Raw genomic sequence first — 20,560 nt, 5'->3', positions numbered from 1 at the left:
GAATCGTAGTACTTACTTATGAAATGTAACACTGGTCACTTTCTTTAGTTTTTCTGATGTATTTAGACACCCTTTCACAGCACAAACCGTCTTAATTAATTAAAAGTCGTCGGACGTGTTTACCAATTTTTCACTTTGACAGTTCATGTGACGTTTACGAGTAAGCCATTCTGGCTTACTAAAATCTGCCTCACCTTTCGTGCACTGACTATCTATCTAGGTTTTATTAATCTAAGTGTTATGTAAAGCAGTGCTATGTCCAATGAGGATCATTTCGATTTTTAGCTGTGAATGCAGATTTATAGGGCTAAGAAATCCTTAATACACAGTCCAAAAATTTTTGTTCTACGACAAAAATTGACGAAGTTATGGCCAAATGACTAAAAAAGTTCACTGACCGCCCGGCGCGGGGACGATGACGTCACTATATCCGATCCGAACGCTGCCGGCGTACTGCGTGGATAGAAAATATTTTTTTCTAGCCAAACTATCAGTTTTAGAGAAAAACTTGTAATGACATTTATTCATCAGAATAAAGTAAGCTATCGATAGGTAATTTTTAAAAATAGAAATTGTGAAAAATAACGCAAAAAATCCATACGCTCATACGATTTAATGGAACGCAGAGACGCGATTGGGGTCTCCGCGGTGGTATATTTAGCGATTTATTCAAATAAAGTGTTCATAAGTGTTGTTATAGTCATATCTTCTTCCAAGTAAAATATAAATATGTATAAGTATTAATTTATTTACTTCTAACAATAAGGTATAGCTAAGGCAGATACACTCTGCCTAGGCTACATGACATTGCTATGAAGATCATTTCGATGTACACGCAATACCTACCTGTTATTTAGTTTTTCTGAGTTAAACTTACGTACACCTACCTATCTATTCGCCGTTCCCATGGGCGGGCCAGCTGCTGCAGGAAAGGACAGCTGCTCCCTCCTGGAAATCTATTTAATCTTAGCCTAGAAGCTGGGTATGACTCCCCCTCCTCTGCCCAGGTCATAAGCTGGGCATGACTTTCCCCTCGGCCAGAAGTTGGGTATGATTTACACCCCCCCCCCCCCCCCCCGGCCAGAAATGCCAGAAACTGGGTATGACTTGACCCCCCCCCCCCTCCCCCCAGGCCAAAAGCTGGGTAAGGCTAGCCCCTCCCCCCAGCCCATAGAAACTGGTTATGACTTGACCGACCCCCTCCCCCAGGCCAGACGCTGGGTAAGGCTAGCCCCTTCCCCCAGTCCATAAGCATAAGCTAGGTATGACTCTCCCCGGCCAGAAGCTGGGTACGATTTACACCCCCCCCCCCGGCCAGAAACTGGGTATGACTTGCCTCCCCCCCCCCCCCCCCTCCCACCAAGGCCAGAAGCTGGGTATGGCTTGCCCCTCCCCCCAGGCTATAAGCTGGGTATGACTTATCCCCCCCCCCCCAGGCCAGAAACTGGGTATTAGCATCATATTATGTATTATTATGTTCAATACAAACAATCATTAAGTTACACTCACCCCAACCGCGTCTCCGCATTGCATCGAATCCTATGAAAATGTGGTTTTTGGACATAGCGATACTTATTTTTCACAATTTTTATTTTTAAAAATTACTGGTCGATAGGTTACTTTATTTTGATGAATAAATGTTATTATAAGTTTTTTTCTAAAACTGATAGTTTAGCTGGAAAAAAATATTTTCCATCCCAATAGTACGCCGGCTGCGCTCTATTCGGATATAGTGACGTCACGCGGCCCTGCGTACGTTGACTTTTAGCGGCAAAAACGGCCTATGTTTATTACTTAAGGCCGGGTAGCAGAGAAAATGGCGAAAATGAGGTTTTCATTTTTCATTTTTGAGGTACTAAACAGTAAAATTAAAGGCTTAGATTTTTATTGGGTATAGTTGAGGATATTTTCTAGGGCTATTAACGGATGGAAACACGATTTGATGAAGTTGACTCGATAGAATATATTCCCAAAGTTACCTCTATTCGTTTTCTATTTATGGTTTTATTTTTAAAATAAGCGATTTGAGATTCTTAATCTTTTACTAAACTAAAGTTCAGAAATAACTTGAGGGCTTTTAACGGATGAAATTTTTATATTGCGTCTTATTTAGTTACTATGTTAAAAAATGTGGAAAAAATCGTCCATGACGGCTTGGACAATCTCAATCAGTCGCGCGGTGGCGCTTACGGAGGACGGACGCGTGTCAGTTTTTTGGCCGTGACAGTTCGCGATTTGTCAATATTTTTGACAATGATGACTTTGATGAGTCACAGTATAATAATATCAGTGTTACTGGAGAAAGCTTAAATTTTTGATAATTAAGAATTATCAATTTTGTCTACCTATTGAAATTTAAATCGTTCGCATCCTTTTAAACGAAGACTCTACTCATGATACATAGTACATTCCTCAAATATGAGACAAAACCAATGAGTTAAAATTACATTTTAATAGCACCTACATACAATCGTCTTACACTCTTTAGAAGAGCACACTGACACAAATAAATAATAAAAAATACTGTCTAAGGTCTGTAGCTAAAGGTCTCAAGCTGTAAGATAGAAGAATCTTCTAGCCAAAAAGATGGCAGATGCAGCGGATGTCAACGGATTTAAAACTGGAGTTCATATGACTCCTTGTAGACTTGAGTCTCTAGAGCGTCCCTTCCTCCACCATGCGTAAGAATGTTTCAAAAATACTGTCTAAGGTCTGTAGCTAAAGGTCTAAGCTGCAAGATAGAAGAATCTTCTAGCCAAAAAGATCGCAGATGCAGCAGATGTCAACGGATTTAAAACTGGAGTTGATGTGACTCCTTGTAGACTTGAGTGTCTAGAGCGTCCCTTCCTTCACCATGCATAAGAATTTTTACAAAAATACTGTCTAAGGTCTGTAGCTAAAGGTCTAAGCCGTAAGATAGAAGAATCTTATAGCCAAAAACATGGCAGATGCAGCAGATATCAACGGATTTAAAACTGGAGTTCATGTGTATCCTTGTAGTTTTGAGTCTCTAGAGCAGTGGTTCTTAACCTTTAAGTCATGAGGGACCATTTTACCAAATTTCTGTCTTGTCAGGGACCACCTCATATAATCGGTCAAAACCAGTTTGACTGCAAAAATCAGTTAAAAGTGGTTTTGACCAAGGTGTGCAAATGCACATCGTGGACCACTTGGAATGCCTCCAGGGACCACCAGTGGTCCGCGGACCACCGGTTAAGAACCACTGCTCTAGAGCGTCCCTTCCTCCACCATGCGTAAGAATGTTTCAAAAATACTGTCTAAGGTCTGTAGCTAAAGGTCTAAGCTGCAAGATAAAAGAATCTTCTAGCCAATAACTTTAAAACTATAATTTGAACGAATTTTGCTATTAGTGGACAAATTTCTGCTCACGATGGACTAATTATCTGCTATACTCTCGACCCTCTAAAGCACAACATTTATAAAAATTTTGCTGCGGTAATGCACTCCAGGTAACAGTGTGTGATGCTCATTGCTCATAGTGATTTTCGATACAGAGCCCCGTACATACGTTATACATAAATTATGGAAAGAAAACACCCAGACCAATACAAACAAATATGTATGAAATTTTAGTATGATATTTTTATTTATTAATAAACAAAAAGACTGAACAAAATTGATGCGTGTACTGATTATTGTAATTAACCACATGCAAAGCTTTGTGAATTGCAACAATTATAATTTATTATCCAAGCTCTAAATAATCGCTACTACGAGTAACTGATCATAAAATGTTTTTCCAATCGCTCAAGCTCCCGAGGATATACCGATAGGTCGGGTGACGCCACGCCTCTTTGAACCGTGTTTACTTTGGCAGTTATATTCTATATTTATTCGATTCTAAAATATATTCCCAAAAATTTTTAAAGTTGTTTTAATTTGTATCACTTGGATATGATTTGTATTAGAAAGTGCTGTGAGTGTGACGCTTGAACGGAAGGAAGTCAACCAAACCTAACCAACTGCGTATTTCTAAACTGCGTATTTCTATACTGTGTAGCCGCGAGAGCTCTTTGGCGCGCTGTCTTCGGCGAAGTATTGCGCGCGCAGATTTTGACAGCGCGAAATACCTACTTTAGCAGAAATACCAAGCCTTAATATCTTCGTAAGTAATGGTCCGATTTGGATATTTCAAAAAGATATATCTTTCTTATGTCTTAAAGATTACCGTAGATACTAGTTTTATTGAATTTTCTACAACGGTACTGATGCTCATTGTAGACGTCTAGAGATTGATGAAGAAGATTTTTGCAAAATGTGAACATTTAAATCATTATTTGATCTTTTTAATTTTCTAACAATAATAAACTTGTCCCTAATTATGTATTCTCATTAAACCCACTTCTTTCGGGCCCACAAATCAAATAACTATTTATTTATCAAATTAAAATTAATTGAATCGCCATAACTAATGCCGGTCTCAAGATATTACCGCAGGGTACAAAGTGAGAGAGTAAAGGTTAAAGTTAATCAGATTGCCGGTAACAATGCATCGGGGACATTAAATTGTTAAGTATTGCAATATTTTAGCATGAACGGGCTAGTTGCGATACAAATAGCATACTAAGTAGTACTAAGAGACACTTATTGAGGAATTTATATGCATATCTAATTTTAAATTGTGTCCAATCAGTAATGAACGGCTGATCATGCTATAATGCTACTATATTGTTTACTTACGTACATAATCATATATCATTTGTTACATGGATACGGCATGGAAACAATTGCACTTATATTACGAGTACCTAATGTAAAACGCATTACCTACATAATATAATGGTTTACATAAGGGAGTAGGTAAATCTTTGGATTCATCATCCTTCAGTACTGGAACCTACTTATGTGGATTAGTATAAGAGTTTCTGTTTTGTACGCCATAGTAAGCACCTAAAATAACTTCATTATGAAAGTTTTCATAGACAAGCTGTGTGTTAACAAAGGATAAACCCTAGTTCAATACACGGCAATTATGAAGGAAATTGAATTCCACCATCAAAGGTCCAAAATTAGAAAACACTAAACGAAATCACAACCGTGTGGAAGCAAACAGCGAACAGATTCCCATCTTTTGTGCCCAGTATTTGCCGAGGCGAGGGGACGAAAGTAAAGAGATCGCCAAGAGTGGGGGCATAGTGATAGACGGAAGCGGGCATGGAAATTACAGACCAATTTTTTTGGTACTTAAAAAAATAGTAATTACCTATCATTCCCATCTTTTGTGCCCAGCATTTCTTGAGGCGAGAGGGGATGAAAGATCGCCAAGATTAGGGGCATGGTGACTAGCGTAAAGGGGCATGGAAATTAGTATAGACAAGAGTTTTTGCCCTGAAAATTTAAGGGGTACCTATAATTTCTATATTTGCATCAGCTATTGACTATGTACTATATTAGCTCCTGTTTGCATTTTTTTTTTACAAATTATGTTCTATAAAACTGTAAATGCAATTAATTTGTAATACTTATAAAGCTTTCAGATATACAATCAAAAAGCCCATTAAAATTTGTGTCAGATTGTCAAAATTTCAATTGAACTTATTAAATAAAATGAACGCACTCGCTACCGCTTCCGCTCTCATTCGTCAGCATGTAAAGGGTTAACGAAAGCATACGTGGGCGTTGCGTAGGCGCCTCGGAGTAAAAGGCTTGTAAATTAATATAATCCCTACTGCTATACAACCTAGTTCACATCTATACAAAGAAGTGCAATGGCTCACTCACAACCGCAGTGGAAACAAAACCGACTCGTTTTTAGTTGGATAATATTCCAAGAAAATGTAAATGAAGGTCTATTGGTTTTATGTCAAGACATAGAGGTGATATTTCAATAAGACATGGAACTTTCCAAGTTTGTCCATATTAAAGCGATTAACATGAATTTAGAACATAATATTATCTCTTGCCCTATTTACCTCAGAAATGAAAGCTCTGACGTTGCGCTGATACTAAACTAGGTGGCGCTATGGGTATTAAAAGCTGTAGTGGCTGTAGGTCCAGTTTATTAGAATATGTAATAATAATAATAATAATAATAATAAGCCCCGCAGGGCAGTTTTGTGGCGAGCTGTTGGTGAGTAGCGACACCACGGGGCCAGTTGTTAATCCGAGTGCTCCCGAGAGTCGGTCAAGACCCTCGTCTTCGGCTTGCCGAAGTGGAATCCGAGAGGGTCTGCAGGACTTTCACCTCTGGCTTGCCTTAACCGGCCGGCCAGAGTGGAGTCGCTAGAGCTATATGCTCCAGGGGTTGAAGTGTTAAAGGGCATAACGCCGCGAGTAACTTCGGAGAAAGCGCAGCACACCTCTCTACACCCCTGAGCTGGCAGACGCCAATGTTGCCCCTCAGTCCGGTCTATACGACCCATGACGCCAGGGGGGGCCCATTTAGTCGCTGGCTAGTCACCGCCTGCCATTTTTTCAGTCCGAGACTATGAACCAGGCAGGTGTCCCGTAGTCTCCATCCATAGCCCAGTAACCAGTCCATCCATCCTTCATCCATAACCCTAGTCCATTCTCCAATAACTGCAATAGCTCCTGTGCACAGGCTGGGGATGGTCTCTGGCTACATCCCATGATATAGTCAGAGACTAGATCCAGCATGTGCACCACTTTCACTTTTGTCGATTATTTTGCGCTTAAAACGGCCTCTACGTGTTGGATCTGTATCCCCACGCAAGCCTTATAAAGGACCGGGCCACTTTTGACCCGTGAGCTCCAAAGCGTACAAACATAATAATAAAATGTTTTATTTGACAACATCTTGCTTTAGCCTAGCTAGGCGCAGACCATCGATTTTTCGTCGGCCGATAGTTTAGTCGGGCAGTTGATCAGTATCACATTACACCGATTTGATTTGGCCGATTCTTCATACAAATTAAAATCGGGCCCAACTATCGGCCAACTAAAAATCGGTGGTCTGCACCTAGGCTTACAGATAGGTACGTTAATTTCATATTATTATTTCGATGAGATGATGGTACTGGAACTATCCCATTTTGATTGAGTTAACGGCACAGCAGACAGATATTATTTTGATATGGGCTTAAAAGAAATTCGGTTGTGTTCAATCTAGGTAACTTTCAGGAAGAAAATTAGGGGAACGTCCACCCTTTCTTGGTCAAGGAAATTAGGGGAACGTTCAAACACTTATCTGAAGCCTTTGTGAAGTGTAGAGCAAAGGTTACAAGCTGTTGAAATAATAGGACGAGTGGGTAATAAAACTTCATAGTGTTGTTTTTAGTAATCAAACTTTATACTTGTTTTTAGGGCAATACTTGCGTATTATCAAGTCGTTACAGACTATCAGTAAGGTCAAATAAAGTCAAAGAGTTTTATTCTAATAGCGGTCAAAAGCCGGCCCAAAGACAATAAAGCGAAGTTAAAGTAAACTGCAGTCACGGTCAAATCGCGGAAACGGCTACCTCGGCGGTTCCCGCGTTTGATTCGCCTCGGCCCGGTTTGAAGTGTTGCCAGTGTAAATCTTCTGAATTTCCCAATTTGAGCCCATATAAATTTTAAGGAAGGTGCAGTGAGAAACTGATCTTATAAGTTAAAACGGCCACAACTCTTCCTAGCGATAAGACTGCCTAAATTGTGCCGTTTCGATTTTGTATTTATTTTTTATTTTATTTTGTATTATGTAATGGAGAGCACTATTTGTCTATCTACCTACAAGTATAGGTCTCTTAACGAAAGTTTAAAATTTAAAAAATGTTAGCCTATTGCATGCTACATACATTTAACTTATTTTAGACGTGGATTAGATTAAAAGGATACCCACCCATCCTTATTCCCATTAGCCCGTTACATAATATTATTATAATTATGTTAAAATACCACAAGATCCCCATTCATGTTTAGATTTCCCGCAATTCGGGGAATTCCCCGCCAAATGGCAACGATGTCGGTTAGGACCACGGCTAATCGCTCTGGCCGCAATTACACGGGTATGATGAGCACAGTTAGGTTTTAACTGTTGACAGTTCAAGATAATTGAAACATGACCAGAAGTATTATTTTTATTTGCGATTCGCTTAAATAAACAAACGTGATAAAGTTTTTCAAATCTGAAATAATTAAAAAATTGCCGGGTGGCAACGTAATCTTACCAAAAAAACCAACGTAGCCATAATGGAAATGTTGATCTCGTAGGTATTCATTCAATAGAAATATCAAGTATTTTTATGAATGGTATTGTTTATTACATAATGAGAATCATTCATTCATGTGCACAGAATTCTGTATATTTTATTGCAACCTAAACTAGATGAATTTTGATAAACATAATTTCAATTAGTTCGACAAAATAAATGAACACAGTGAAACTTATAGACTAAGAGCTAGTGAACGCCAGACCTACGTTATTTTATAAAGGCTGAAAGTTTGTCAGCGCATGTTCTCAACATAGCTATGAACCATGGCCAAACATGAAGTTTGGGTCATGGTGGCTTTGGCAGACAGACGGTACTGAAGGCGTGTAAAATACCAACTTAATTACGTCAAAGTATAAAGGCTGATTTTTTGATATTTCCTTCAAAATGTTATTAGAAATGACGTCAGTCATTGACAGACACCTACCATGGTGGCAGACCTTAGCCAGACACCTTAAAGTTCATGAAAATGTAGTCCTACTTACGTCATACTATAAAAGCTGATATTTACATAAAATATTTGAACTATCATTTGATGAAGTTCCCTCATCAGCCAGACACTTCTGATGGTTCCTTCGCCTTGCCAGACAGCTTTTAGGGTGGCTGAAAGTGCGAACGCGAGGCACTATAAATATTGTTTTTTGTACTTTTTCTTAAGTTACTCAAGTATTTGAGTCTGTAAATCATCATCTCATGTTGATGAGCTGATGATGGAAGGTAAGTACAACTCCTTAAGGCTTAGGAGTTGGAGGACAATTCTTTAACCAGTATATATAAGTATAGTTTCTAAAGTTATTTGGGTGTTTGCATCAGCTAGTCATCATCCCGTGTTGATGGAAGGTACAACTCCTTAACGCTTAGGAGTTGTAGGATAATTCACGTCATGCTCCCCGGCGGAACTACTTTTGTTTTAACTTGTGTAAGTTTCTAAAATAAATCTTTGAAATGTCTATAAAATTCCAGTCCTATTTAAAAAAAAACTATGTCTCAGGTTTCGCCGTATTTTGTTATTGAAAGTGGTTGCGCTGCAGAGTATCCTTCCAGCGAAACCATCACGATATATCTATTACTATGCATAGTATAATCAAATTTATAGTATCAAATAATTCTATAACAATTATATATTGAATTAGGACCCCCAAATCCTTACTAGAATTTATATACACGGAAAATGTGGTGCCACAAATTTTCTCTTCAAAATACACTCGTCGTCAAATAAATCGCACCTCCCGCAACAAGCACTTTTAAAAGTATGCATCCCCACTTCCCACCAATATTGGTACCATTTGAAAGCCTAGTTCTAACCTTCATTTCATTAAAGGAAAGGTTTTTACCCCAAAAATGTGTCTTTAGAAGGATCCAGAGTCACTTCTTCAAAAAATAGGTAGTTACGCTTGAGCCAACTTTTATGGCTATAAAACTGTTAAGTTGGGATTAATCACTATTCGTCTGTTAAAGAGGACACGTGAGATCATTATTTGGTTTTATAACCATAAAAATTGGTCTAATTGATCCCAGAGGTGAGCCCAAAGTGAGGTCTTTTTTCAAGTCACATTTATGGTAAATGTTAATCATTGATTAAGAAATTTAATGTGTTTTTCTTTAAGGATAGGGCTTTCAAATAACACCAATATTGTTGGGGCACCATGATTATGTCAGAAGAAAATCTTTAAAGTTCGCGTCGCGGAAGGTGCGATTTATTTGATGTTGAGTATAGTTGCTAAACGCCTAGAGTAAAGTTCTTAGCAACATTAGCATTAACATAGGTAATGCTAATGTTGCTAAGAACTTTACTCTAGGCAACTTTCAGAGGTAATCACTTTAAAATTAGGGATTACCTAAGCCTTAAGGAGTTGTACTTACCTTCCATCATCAGCTCATCAACATGAGATGATGATTTACAGACTCAAATACTTGAGTAACTTAAGAAAAAGTACAAAAAACAATATTTATAGTGCCTCGCGTTCGCACTTTCAGCCACCCTAAAAGCTGTCTGGCAAGGCGAAGGAACTATCAGAAGTGTCTGGCTGATGAGGAAACTTCATCAAATGATAGTTCAAATATTTTATGTAAATATCAGCTTTTATAGTATGACGTAAGTAGGACTACATTTTCATGAACTTTAAGGTGTCTGGCAAAGGTCTGCCACCATGGTAGGTGTCTGTCAATGAATGACGTCATTTATAATAACATTTTGAAGGAAATATAAAAAAATCAGCCTTTATACTTTGACGTAATTAAGTTGGTATTTTACACACCTTTAGTACCGTCTGTCTGCCAAAGCCACCATGACCCAAGCTTCATGTTTGGCCATGGTTCTTAGCTATGTTGGGAGCATGCGCTGACAAACTTTCAGCCTTTATAAAATAACGTAGGTCTGGCGTTCACTAGCTCTTAGTCTATTAACAAAGTTTAGACGTATTTTAACATTTGCACTGAACCCTAATAACTGATTGAAACGAACAAACATTTGAACAACAAATAAATATAATCGGCTAACAGAGGGCCCGAGAATTTTGAAACGCTTTGTTAGTTTTTTAGATTAACTCCTATCTATGTATTAAACAAATCGTTCTTTAGAATTTGGTCACAATAACAGATTTTTATAGTTACAACTTTTTGGTAGTAACAACTAACAATATTATATACCTTCTGATCCTACAATGCCTGTTGTATAGTCCTTAAAAACTCAGATTTTAGAAGAAAAAATATATCGGTTTTTATATGTGAATGACTTTTGTCATAAAGCACGTGTGAATCAGTTTTACAGTCAAAGAGAAAATGCAATGGAAAATCTATTTGTAATCATCGTTTTTGCTGACAAACTACTGGCACGAACAAATGACATTGACTTCAACTTTTACCACCACAATGAGTTCATTATGTTTAGAAGACGGCAAATGAAAATAAAAACGCTTTGATCTAAAAGCAACCACCTTTATAGACTTCAGTTAATGACATTCTTAACTTTAATGGCTTAAAATAAACTCTATCGTGGTAAAAATAAGAGCTATGCGCTCTCATTGAATGCTTTTTATAATATTTGACTTTCGCTGAGCATAATAGGTGATCGCTCAGTACAATTAACGATATGCACTTTAGCAAACACTTTCTCCTATCGTGACATTTACAAACATTACAATGTCCAGTTTGGTCTCACAACTTAATAGAGTGTAAGATTGATTTTAACAAGTAGGTAGAAAAAGCGTCTTACCATTTAAATCGCCTTAGTAGCATCATTGTCAACTGAAACAGACACAAGTTTATTGATTAGCATAAGTAACGCGCGTGACTAACTTTTAAACATAGCCCAAGCGAAACCCACAAAATCTATAAGCTATTTTACCTGTTAACAATTTTTTTTCGTTCTATTTATTAGTCACATAGTGAATCACAATAAAGTAAAGGTTGTGTTTACCGCGCCAGTTTCCCAGAACGAACGAGGAGGCGACACGAAAGTCGCGCCACTGAGTCAGCCTCCGGCCCCGCGGCCCGATGGACTTTCGAAATGGTTCCGTTTTTATTATTCACCAAAGCTGTCCCAGATGATCTGCGCGGCCATTTCAGTAATTAATTCATTATTTTTGTCCCACTAGATATTGATCTTGGTCGTATTCCCTAATTGCGGCTTTGTTTGCCGGGGTTGGGTTTTCGTGGGCGTATACTCCTGCCTGTCTAGTCCGCTTCGCGTTAAGTGATCTTAAAATTTTGATACCGCAAATTATAGGTCTATTTTTCGTTATGATACGAAAAATATCTGTTTTTAGTCCATAACACGTAGTTATATGATTAGAATCAGCAAACAAACTAAAAAACGCTCTTTTGCGAAGTTGGTAAAATTTTGTACTCATAATTCTGTAGTTTGTTTTAATGAAAGTCATTGACCAACGATAAGTCGTTTCAATTTGTCACTCGGTAGCCATGGTAAGTTACCCGCACAACGGCCGTGTAATAAAATATCGGAGAAAAAAGCAGTCGCAGCGAAGGAACTGAGCACATGACTGGCCACGGCTGCAAAAAGTTGTAATTGCTGCGACCGCGATATAAGGTACACCAGCCGCAGGGTCCCGTACCAGATACCAGATTATATGAAGCGCATCGTACAGTTAGTTACCCGGTAGAAGTAACTATGTACTTATTTTGCTTTGTTTCTCTTGCTGGAGGTCAATTCTCTTTAAGATTGCAATTTGGGTTCGTGCAAATTTGGAGTTGTTTTTCAAGCAAATGAGTTCGGCAAAAAAGAACGCAAAAGCGTATACAAGAAAAACCTACCTAAATAAGAAAAACTGTCATATAAGACTGTAGGTACTAGACTGGGCTCTACAGTTTCTTACAGACGGTTTTAACTGCATCCAGTGGTCTAGAAAATTAAAAACTCATAGTTATTCGTGGTGAATCTTTTTGAATCATTTCCTCGAGCTTCGAACTCGTCCCATTTTGTTCTGATTGCTTTCGTTGCGCGTACAAAGTTTAACTTCCCACTGGGACTAATTCAGGGATATTTAATGGTTAGATTTTTTGGCAGTTAAACTATAGTACATACTTAGCTACACAATCATTATCTATGTAGAAGATTCATAAATATCATTATTTTCAGTACCTAATGTTGCAAGTTGCATTACATCTACTTATACACTCTGTTTTATCTAGTTTGTCGCTGTTGGCTGTTGGGTGGCTCTTTAAATAAAATCGCTGTAAGTCTTCTGTTTTTGTATGGTTCTACGGAATCCTAACAAAACGAGCATTTGACATGCACTTAGCAGGTAGGTTCTAATGAACTTTCCGTTATAAAAATACAACACCGTGTGTTGCTATATCAGCGAAAGCTTTTTTTTAATTCAAGCTCATATCGACGGCGGTTTGCATTTCGAGGGATCCTCGCGCACGTTAAAATATTCAGTTCCTCGGTTAGGGTTTGACCTTTATTTAGGTACGGTCAGCCCCACGTTTCGTAAACACTTTCACTGTAATTCAACCCTTATGTTAAGAGGGTCACGGCTGAATCTATTCTTGTATACTTTCCTTCGCCGGATGGCGCGAGGTAGGTAACTGTAGTATCTGTAGGATAGCGTATACTCGGTGTAGGGTTGCACCACGCCAACGTAGGTAAGAAACTCAACCCTTTTTCCTTTTCTCGGCAGCCGCGGCCGCTGGACCGCAAGCCGTGTTTTTCAAACCGGATTCTCATTCTCCTCTTCCAACTATATTGCGCTCCCTTTATGAATTCGGCCCGGAGCCGCTCCTCGGATACTAATGGAAGATAACAAGCTCGGTTTTTCGCTTATATTCATTTGTTCATTTTGGAATAGTAGTCTTAGAACTGGGCGATATTGTTTTCTTTGTTTTTATCGAGTTTAAAAACCCAACGCCTTGCGGGTCGGGTCTGCGTCACCCTGAAAGAAATTTAGTTTTTACGGGTACAGATCACGTATAACGCGTTTTATTCATGCGAAATTTGCTCGGATATAATTTGTCAAATGTTTTGAATGTTGAATTTAGATTAGGCTGGTATTCCTGGCTGAGTTAAGGATCGCGTAAAGTGAAAATTAAATACGTTCGCAGACGCAAACAGAAATAAATTCCCTCAAGAGTTTATTTTAAAATGGTTTTATTATTTGTAGCCTAGAGTGTTCCATTAGAGTAAAGGCCTCTCCGACCCTTTCCACAATCGGTTTAATCTTAATTATACTCGAATCAATGTGTATGCTTTAGAGAGAAGCCTTGTCTCAAGTGTCTGATTGAAAATGGCTATGAGACTTAAATATGCCACTAACTGGTTTTGATTGAATGAGAAAGATGAGTGTTAAAGTTTTTCCTGAACCTACGTGAGTAGAGTCGCGGGCTGCAGCTAGTTGACATACAAAGGGAACGGGTCAATGGTATCAACGGTTATATCACGGGAATCGGTTTAGTTACGGTTAGAACTGCAACGGACGTCGCCCGTGCGCGTGAGCGTGACCGTTGACCATTGCAGGTCGTGAAGTAAAATAACACTTATTACCGATACATAAAATACTATTTTTAGCTTGACCTGCTGTCGTCTGTACGCAAACATTAAGCGTAACAGTTACATTGTAAAAGACGCTCTTATTTTGCTGGGTAAAAGGTGATTTTAAGATCATATAGGTATGCAGAAATAGAAAAAAATTAGTAAAATGCAACATGTATGAATGTTCACAACACAATCTTAAAATACGATTCGATATTGTTCTGCTTTGCTGTGTGGTTTTACGAAATCCAGAATATTATTAAACTTCATGTAAGAATTATGACATAAAATTAAATAGGTATCATTTTCCCTCTGAGCGGAGCTTTATTGCTCTAGCACACGTAATATGTATAGAATTGTTTGTTAGCAAAAACTAGAATTTAATTTTCGGATTATTATGCTAATTCTATCTCTCGGCAAACATAATAAAATAAATTCACATTTGGAATAAAAAAAAACAAATAGTGGATTTGAATATCGAATCTCCATACTATTTATTATTGTTTTGAGGCAAACACAGACAGAGTTTACCTATAGAATTTGCAGTTATTAAAGTCAATATAGTTTAACTTGATTTGGCCAATCTAATCTTTGATCAGTCTCCATCAGCCAGATTGTATTTGATCTTTAGATAGATCAAACTCAAAATTTATCTCCGATAATCATGTCTACGTGATATCGTGATACTATAACTCTTATTATTAAAACACGACTGAACATTTAAAGTAATATTTACAAATAGCCCTCATAAAATAAATATAACATTGACCATTAATATGTCACGATATGCCACGTGGTATTGACATTAATATGTTCGGAAAGATAAAATACGATAAGTATCTTAATTTAGTTTTACGGATATAGCTTTTCAAAATAAAGATTTGTTATAAATTTTCTGTTAACAGTTAACCAATAAATGGTTTGATGACACTGGTTTAAACGTTTCTATTTTGCCGGAAATGATTAAAATAATGATGTTAATCGGCAAACCCAGTGTGGGTGGAACAACGCACTGGTTTGATGCTCGCTCGATTTTCCATGGTGTTTTAAGACCATTATTCTTTAGTATAGCACAGAAATGTTGAAAACAAATTCGTGCGGTCAACGACCGAATAAATTTCGCGTTGAATTATCGTCACGAAAGCGTGTTGGTTTTGGAAACCACGGGTCACTTACCTATGAAATTGTGAACCTCCCTAATAGCACTGACTTCACCAGTAAACTCTAGTAATCTAGAGTTATTGTAATGTATGTCCTGATATCACGCGTTCATTCATTTGTTTATCAGAAGATAGGTAAGTACATGGTGTCCCATTTTAAGTGCCTAGTTTCATTTGTATGAATCATTATCTTTCGCATTATTACATCGTTTAACAAAAACAACTGCATGCCTTAATCGACGCTTTACCAGTTTACCTTTCGAAATGTGGTTTCAGTAATACAGAACCTAGGTATGATTTAATGTTGTAGAAGTAATTTACTTAATTAATATTTATTACTACTACTCGTATTAATTTTTAATTTTATTTATTAGTACATGCACTAATTCACGATTGAATGTAACTCAGAAATAAGTAATCAGTTTTTTATTATTGATTACAACAACCGTACCGACAAACCGTACTTACCTAATTAGAAAGACTATCGCAAATCCTTTTTAATTGCATAATAATATATCCCTTTGATATTAATCACAACGGATGCTAGACAATTTACACGAAAATAACTGCATCTTTTCATTAAATGCAAAATTAATTAGTTAATTTCAGAGTTACAAAGAATTAAATATTTACGTACTAATGTAGGCAATGTTTTTTAAAGTTAGGAGTGTTTAAAAAAACATATAAGAAGGTTTTAAATTAGCGGCACTAAACGGTACCTATAGCTGTCAGGTTTCGTAAACCTTGATTTATGAACTGAGAAAAGTAAAGAACCGTAACTAAACCAATAGCAATAAAATCGAGCTGTGAAACATAATAAAATAAAAAGTATCTTTCCCGTATCTGGCTTTAAAAACTTAAGGTGCCTTATTAAAGAAACTGATAATATAAGAACCGGCGACTCGTCACACCAGAGTCTGAATAGCATAGGCTAAGGATGTTGGTTCATATTTGAATTTAATCGATATAGGATTTTTAATTTTATGTTAATTTTCAACAATAATATGGATCATCATGCGATCAATGCGAAATCCATAATGTACTCGTAATATGGACAATGATTTTGTAAGTCGTCAGGTGAGAAATGATTTTGTAAGCAAGTGTACTTTTCCTATTGCGTTAAACATTTATAGACATTAACAATATCGACGTAAAATTATATTTTTCATTAATGTTTTAGGAAATGCTAGAGGGGCCGTTCAAGTATTACGTAAGCACCAAGGGGGGGTGGGGGGGTCTCTGTTTTGCTTATTTTGGATGACATGGGGGGTAGGGGGGTCTAGATGATGATTACGTCATCGTTAGTTATTTACGTTTTTTCGGGGATTCCCGCAAATAATACATAGGCGTAGGCATTCGCTTTGAGAACTGATTAGGAGAATTACCGCACATTAGGGAAATTACCGTGCGCTATTTACTTGTCTAATTTAACTCTCGTGCCGACACTGCCCATTGAAATTTGAGAGTAGTAGTCCGCATAACTAAAAATGTTTACGTAAGCATAGGGGGAGGGGGGTAAGTACTTTGCTTACTTTTGATGACAAGGGGGGCGGGGGGGTAAAAAATGGTAAGAAATCTGCTTACGTAATACTTGAAAGACCCCAGAGGCTTAGAAGAAGTTATATTACAACTCAAATTAAACTAGTCCGTGAAATATGTTACCGATAAATCAATGCGTTCAATTTAACTTCAGCGATAGGAATCGAGTTAGTTCATTATTATCGAGTCGATAATTAACTGCCGGGCATCCCTAGCCGGCCACTTAATCGCGGTCATTATCTGTCAACTGTGATTTCCTGCCCCTGGCGGCCGAGTCGCTTAATATTTATTATTCAGCCATTCTCCCTAATCTTCAATACATTCTGGACGTCGGCCATGTTTTACACTTCAATCTTAAGCTTATTATAGATGTGATCTTTTCTTATCGACATAATTTTGTCCCGCGGGATGAAGATGCGTGTGGCCCCTCTCTATAGTGCTTTGAATTAATTTTTCCTGTAGCGTTTCCATTTTCATAAAACTTTATTAAAAATCGAAAGTTTGGAATTTCTTTTTTATTATTAAACACGACAGTAATTTGCCAGTAAAAAGTTTATTAACGAAGTCACTAATAAATTGTGTCCGTACAATTTTATAGACATCGGTGTTAAATCTACAACTAATTTATATTCAGTGCTTGGGTCTACTAACTATTATCTGATCTTGAGTACAAACAAGCTAGCTTAACTGTAATTTGCATATCGGGGTAGTTAAGTAAATAGATATTATTAATAGCAAAAACTTTCGATAAGCATGGAAATCAAATACCTACGGTATTAATACCTACTTTATATCATTAATAACTACATGCTTTATGGATAATATCCGCCGAGTAATGGAAGACTACGTTTTATGACATAACACCATTATGTACTTGTGGTCATTGAAGAAATAGCAAGGCTTTCTCATTTGCATTTGAAATTTTTGTATCGAGGGTTAGGGTTAAAATTTAGTTAAGTACTTATTGCTTGAAGTTGAGTCGTCATTTTACTGTAGAATTACAGTAACCTTGCATATTTTTGTCTTAAAAGTTTTTCCTCTTTCGTTGCAATTGGAGATCGAGACGAGACCTCTTTAATTCAGTTTTTCTGTAATATGACAGACATTCTTCAAGACTCTTCACTGCATCGCCAAAGATGAAGACAGAATTATTGAAGCACACCAATGCACCACGAGCTGTAGCACTGAGAAGTTACTACTATACACTATTTTAATTAAAGAAGGAATACCTCCTTACTGATACGAAATTCACAAAGGACTTTGGATTTTGTGTGTTGATATTAAAATTCAAGTTTGTTTAAACAGTATGTGCTAGATATTTAAGAGCCAGTGATTACTACCCCACTTCACAGGTGATACTACTCGTATAAGTACATATTGAAAATTATTTGAATTCCATGTTTGATAACTGCCCCTTCACTATGTCAACAAAGCCAGTAGTAGTAGTAGTAAATGATCTTATCACGAAGCCTATGTAAGTATATCAATTACAAGTAAATATTATAATGACAGATATTAATAGATCGGCCATTGATTGATGTGTTCCCGTGCCTTTGTTCCGACAATAACCACGAAAACAATCAGCTGTCCGTTATCTCGACGATCGAAATATCTAAATATAGCGGAATCACGCAGAGGTTTTATTGCCTAGTAAACGATTAAGGAGTGTTCACACTACTACGATACCTACGGGACTATTCCCACCTCGCGTTCCCACCGCAACAACTCCTGTGTAGCCAGGATCTACAGCTGGACCGCAAATAAAAAGCCAACCAGTGAAGGTCAAGTTTATCCTGGGGGAAAGTTACTTTGTCATTGGACCCGCAACGAAATTAATCAGAAGAACATAAGAGGAGTTTGAAGTTAAGGTTAGACTTCCCTTCAACACAACTCTACTCACATGACTAGGTACTATATAGCTGATTGAGGGAGATAGATAGGACACTTTATTGTGCCCCACACAAAATAAGAAAAGAAAGATAACTGCACAAATTGAGCGGTCTTATCGCTATAAAGCTGTAAATCTGTTGATAGAAATTATGTTTGAAATACATATGTAGAAATTCCAGAACTCACAAGTAACATACTCAAGGTTTTTTTCAATTTCTATGGAATGGTATTATGAAATCAGTAATATTAATGTACATTCGGGAACTCGTAATATTTTTTCCTGGAAATAAAAGGTGACCTTTATTAAATTCTACTTGCGTTGCTTGTTTTGTTTTGCTTTTAACGATTTGAGATGGGTAGTCTATAAAAATACCCATGTTGTAGAATTCAGACAATCTTGATTTTTTCCTGGAAAACATCAACTGAAATTATTTCTGCTTCAACTAAGAAGAGTTCGAACCCACTAGAAAGTTATACCCATTTCCATTTATTGGCAATCATGTTAACCAATCAGTAAGTATTTATTCCGTACATAGTCATTTGAGTGTAATAACAATGAAGTGAAAACATGTTCTATCAATGTTTCCATTGTAACGCGGAATGTAGAGCATGGCATTAACATCGTTATTGATGGAATTGACGAGAGCTCGTGTATTTCTTCATAATCGTATTCCCCTCTCTTACCTTACGATTGGTCAATTCATCAAGATTCTTTAGACAATAAATAATCATTTGTTTTGTAATAATAGTTATTACAGTTTTCACCCATAATTCGATAAGCTGTTTAAGATTATAATACTAGCTGATCCGACGAACTTAGTGTTACCTATGTTCATCGGGAAAAAAAAGGATTCTAATGGTGACAGAAGTTTTCAAATTGGTCCAGTAGTTCTAGAGCATATTCAATACAAAGAAACAAACTCTCTCTTTATAAGTAGTACCTAATTATGTTTACTACTATTACTTATTAGAATAATGAATTATTTCTTACCTATTCGGTGTTTTCTCGCTGATCTTGTTTTGAGCAGCTCACTGTACCGGTCCAAGGTTACTGCAGAAATCGGCGCCCGCGCAGGCGATACGTCACCGTTGCGCAACTCACTCCTTCACAACACTCACTGACCGGCCGAAATTAATAATCACACCAATACGAAACCAACGAACATTCGATGATGAAAGCCCGAACTCAGTTACGGGCATATTGTAATATCGAACTTCAAACAATTTCAGCCGGCTAAATAGGTCTACTTATCTGTTCCTCAGAATTCCGGACCGTTTTATGTTAACGAAACTATTTTAACTTTTCAAGAATATTCTACAACTATCTGCATTTTAATTACACTGGTTTCTTAGTCGGGAAAAATTCATAAATTTGCACTCACAATTATAGAAGGCGTAAGTAACTTTACTGCATATTTCAAGTAGTATTTTATGTTGCTTCGAGTGTATTAAGGCCGGGTAGCAGAGAAAATGGCGAAAATGAGGTTTTCATTTTTCATTTTTGAGGTACTAAACAGTAAAATTAAAGGCTAAGATTTTTATTGGGCATAGTTGAGGATATTTTCTAGGGCTATTAACGGATGGAAACACGATTTGATGAAGTTGACTCGATAGAATAAATTCCCAAAGTTACCTCTATTCGTTTTCTATTTATGGTTTTATTTTTAAAATAAGCGATTTGAGATTCTAAATCTTTTACTAAACTAAAGTTCAGAAATAACTTGAGGGCTTTTAACGGATGAAATTTTTATATTGCGTCTTATTTAGTTACAATGTTAAAAAATGTGGAAAAAATCGTCCATGACGGCTTGGAC

General features: G+C 37.1%; 1 protein-coding gene across 3 annotated transcripts in view; it reads right to left on the bottom strand.

Annotated features, from left to right (window-relative positions):
* Positions 1-19,843, bottom strand: part of LOC135072141 (major facilitator superfamily domain-containing protein 12-like) — a 101,156-nt gene extending 81,313 nt beyond the window's left edge. Inside the window, exons 1-2 of one of the 3 annotated variants that reach the window (XM_063966115.1) lie at positions 19,738-19,843; positions 11,383-11,414 (exon numbers count right to left, since the gene is read on the bottom strand). In XM_063966115.1, coding sequence (XP_063822185.1) covers positions 11,383-11,408 — 26 coding nt within the window. In that variant the 5' untranslated portion in view covers positions 11,409-11,414; positions 19,738-19,843. Of the gene's footprint in view, positions 1-11,382; positions 11,415-11,514; positions 11,542-15,333; positions 15,398-19,737 lie in introns of those variants that run through there. The other 2 variants (XM_063966107.1, XM_063966123.1) reach the window with 2 other exon arrangements.
* Positions 19,844-20,560: the final 717 nt, after the last annotated feature.

The sequence above is a fragment of the Ostrinia nubilalis genome, chromosome 1 (genome assembly GCF_963855985.1).
Source record: "Ostrinia nubilalis chromosome 1, ilOstNubi1.1, whole genome shotgun sequence".
Taxonomy (NCBI): domain Eukaryota; kingdom Metazoa; phylum Arthropoda; class Insecta; order Lepidoptera; family Crambidae; genus Ostrinia; species Ostrinia nubilalis.
Note: the sequence above shows the minus strand (reverse complement) of the source record. Positions and strands in the feature narration are given on the sequence as shown.